Below are 2,651 nucleotides of genomic sequence, written 5' to 3'. Positions count from 1 at the left end.
TTTTTTAATTTTTTTATATTCTTGTTGATGTGATGTTTTGTTCCATAAGATTTTATTTTGTAGAGTTTTTTACTAAGGTGACAGTAGTTTCGAATATAATTTTCAACGATTATATCTTTTAGGATCAAAACAAATGAAATGAGAATAATATAAATAAATATAAAATGTGTATTATTTATTCCCATAAATATTCCTCAATGAGATAATAATATTATTTAATTTTTAAAGCAAAACGAGGACGAGAAAATCTCATTCGTTCCTTATCCATAAGAAAAAAAATATAAAAAAATAAATAAGAATACTCTCAAGGTCAAACATCAGATTCTGCCTAATTTCAAATTAAGATATTTTGTTTTATTCGTTTCAACATGGTTATAACACGTCAATATTTACAAGCATACTTGGATTCCTTATTTGCTTCTCAGAAAATGTTATTTAGATTGGAATATAAATATGATTATACATGTTTAACATGAATACTTTAAGAAAAACGAAGATTCGAATACCTAGCAATCGTTTATTTCTATATTCTGTAAAAGATTGAAAGCATGTGATGCTAAGTGGAATGCATACTCAGCTTCTACCAAGTGATGGCAATCAAATCTGAGTGGAAAGGGGTCCCTATGCCTAATGCAAACTATCAAAAATACCAAAGGAATTTCCATGGCAGTGCCCATTGACTCAGCCTGTTAGACCATGTCACTATTATCGATCATGCCTCGAACATGTCTCGGTTCGTGGCACGGTTCAGTTTCAGCTCATGATCGGACAAAGAACCGCAGGAAGAACATTCAGGGTCTGATATCGTCCTCTCTGATCTTTTTTCTTCCCTTTGATTCATAATCCGATTATTATTACAAGTTTACATTACATGACTCCACCATTGTGGAACAAGCAAACCATTTAACATCATGAAATCGAAACGTTTTCGATTACCACAGAGAAAAACGGCCTTGTACATGTTCAGAAGACGGAGCTTTGGGGTTTCATATGAGCTCCATGATAAGCATTGCCATACAGAGTTTGCCCTGGAAGTCTCGGACCATTCGAGGACATAAACCGGTTGCCATCCGTACCCAATCCATCTTCGGTCTGATTCCAATTAAGACCTGCAGCTCTTGACACACTGGCCAGCTTTTGCTGCAATGCAAGAACGTCAGACTGGCTTACAGAAGACGGCTTCCGGTCATTCGAAAATGCAGCGGTGTTGGCGAGATTAAGGACCGTAATGTCGTGGATGCTCGGTCTCCTCTTATCTTTCCCTCCTGAAAGCTGCCTCTGATAGTACTTTTGAGCATGGCTTGCAACTTGTGTTGGTGTTTTGGAAACCACAAAGTTCCTTGAGATGTTTCTCCAATCCCCTTTACCATACTTTAGAAGCCCCATTAGGAACCTCCTTCATGCCACAATCAAAGCACAAGAAAAATGATTAAATATGCATTTTGGTACCTGAGTTTAGCTTCAAAGTTCAAATTGATATCTAAATTTGCCACCTAAAATTTTCATTGGTCCAATTAGATACCTAAACTTAGTTTCTATTCAAATTGGTACTTGAACTTAACTTCATGATCCAATTCAAAAAAAAAAAACCACAGAAATTGAGTTTAGGAAGAAAATTCACCTGTGTTCTTCCTCAGTCCATGGGACACCTTTCTTCCTTTCATGATCATGCCCTTTTGCTCCATTAGTCCTCTTCCTATAACCATCAAAATCATGGTTATCAACCAATTCCAATGTAAAAGATGATCCGAAATAGCCCGGGATCGGAACTCGGCCGGCTTCGATATCGGAAACATCTTCTTCCAATTCCCTGTACTGTTTAATCACATCGGAGACGGTTTTCCCAGGTAACATCTCAGCAACTTTGATCCATCTATCAGGGACATCTTCACCATATATGGCTAAAGCATGCTCAAATATTTTGTTTTCTTCTTTGGTCCAGTATGTGTTTTGGCTCTCTTGATGATCATCAAACCAATCCACATTCGATGTGAAAGAAGCTGGAAATAAAGCTTCCATACTAGACAAATTCAGACAACAGCACACAAAAAATATGCGATTTTTAACAAACAGTTTTCATGTTGGAGATGAAATGAGAGGACTTTAAAATCAGAATAATTTTACTTGGGAACCAAGAATCAATCTTTTCCCTCCACAGCATAAACTGGAGAATCTAAAAAGACAAATCTTTCAAAGAATCATGAGAATTTTGACAAGGAACAAGACAGGAAAATCTGGGGGGGGGGGGTTCTTCTTCTTGTTTTCCTTTATTTATGTAATGATAAAACAACAAGATGATTCTTTTGTATGGTTAATGACCGATGAAAAACAGTGGTGTAAAATGGGTTTTCTTTGAAGAGAAGAATCAGAATTTGATCAAATGGGAAATGTGGAAGAAAACTGAAGAAAAATATTGGTTTTTCACTATTGGGGAGTGGATGAGATCAAAGAGACAAGAATTGGAAAGGGAAAAAAACAAAAGGAGCCTAACAAAGATGTCAACCTAGGATTGGATATGAGATTTAGAGTGAAATTTTTCACTTCAATCCTTTATTCTCTTAATATTCTCACATGTAATGTATTTGTTGGGTTTTAAATTAGATAAATTCACGCATATCATAGATGAAAGGAAAGTATAGTAATTTTTTGGG

General features: G+C 35.8%; 1 protein-coding gene across 1 annotated transcript; it reads right to left on the bottom strand.

The window, feature by feature from the left end:
* Positions 1–804: 804 nt before the first annotated feature.
* LOC120115419 (transcription factor DIVARICATA-like) lies at positions 805–2,195 on the bottom strand. Its single transcript, XM_039136145.1, has 2 exons — positions 1,622–2,195; positions 805–1,396 (listed from the first exon to the last, which is right to left on the bottom strand). Exons 1-2 carry the CDS (start codon positions 2,017–2,019, stop codon positions 964–966), a joined length of 831 nt encoding a protein of 276 aa, XP_038992076.1. The 5' UTR covers positions 2,020–2,195; the 3' UTR covers positions 805–963.
* Between the last annotated feature and the right edge of the window lie 456 nt (positions 2,196–2,651).

This window comes from Hibiscus syriacus, unplaced genomic scaffold, assembly GCF_006381635.1.
Source record: "Hibiscus syriacus cultivar Baekdansim isolate YM2019G1 unplaced genomic scaffold, ASM638163v2 tig00110264_pilon, whole genome shotgun sequence".
Lineage (NCBI taxonomy): Eukaryota > Viridiplantae > Streptophyta > Magnoliopsida > Malvales > Malvaceae > Hibiscus > Hibiscus syriacus.
Note: the sequence above shows the minus strand (reverse complement) of the source record. Positions and strands in the feature narration are given on the sequence as shown.

Excerpts from the sequence above, each read along its gene's own strand:
- LOC120115419 (XM_039136145.1), bottom strand. The coding sequence starts at position 2,019 with ATGGAAGCTTTATTTCCAGCTTCTTTCACATCGAATGTGGATTGGTTT. Across the intron at positions 1,397-1,621 it reads TGGACTGAGGAAGAACACAG|GAGGTTCCTAATGGGGCTTC; the intron begins GTGAATTTTCTT and ends TGTGGCATGAAG.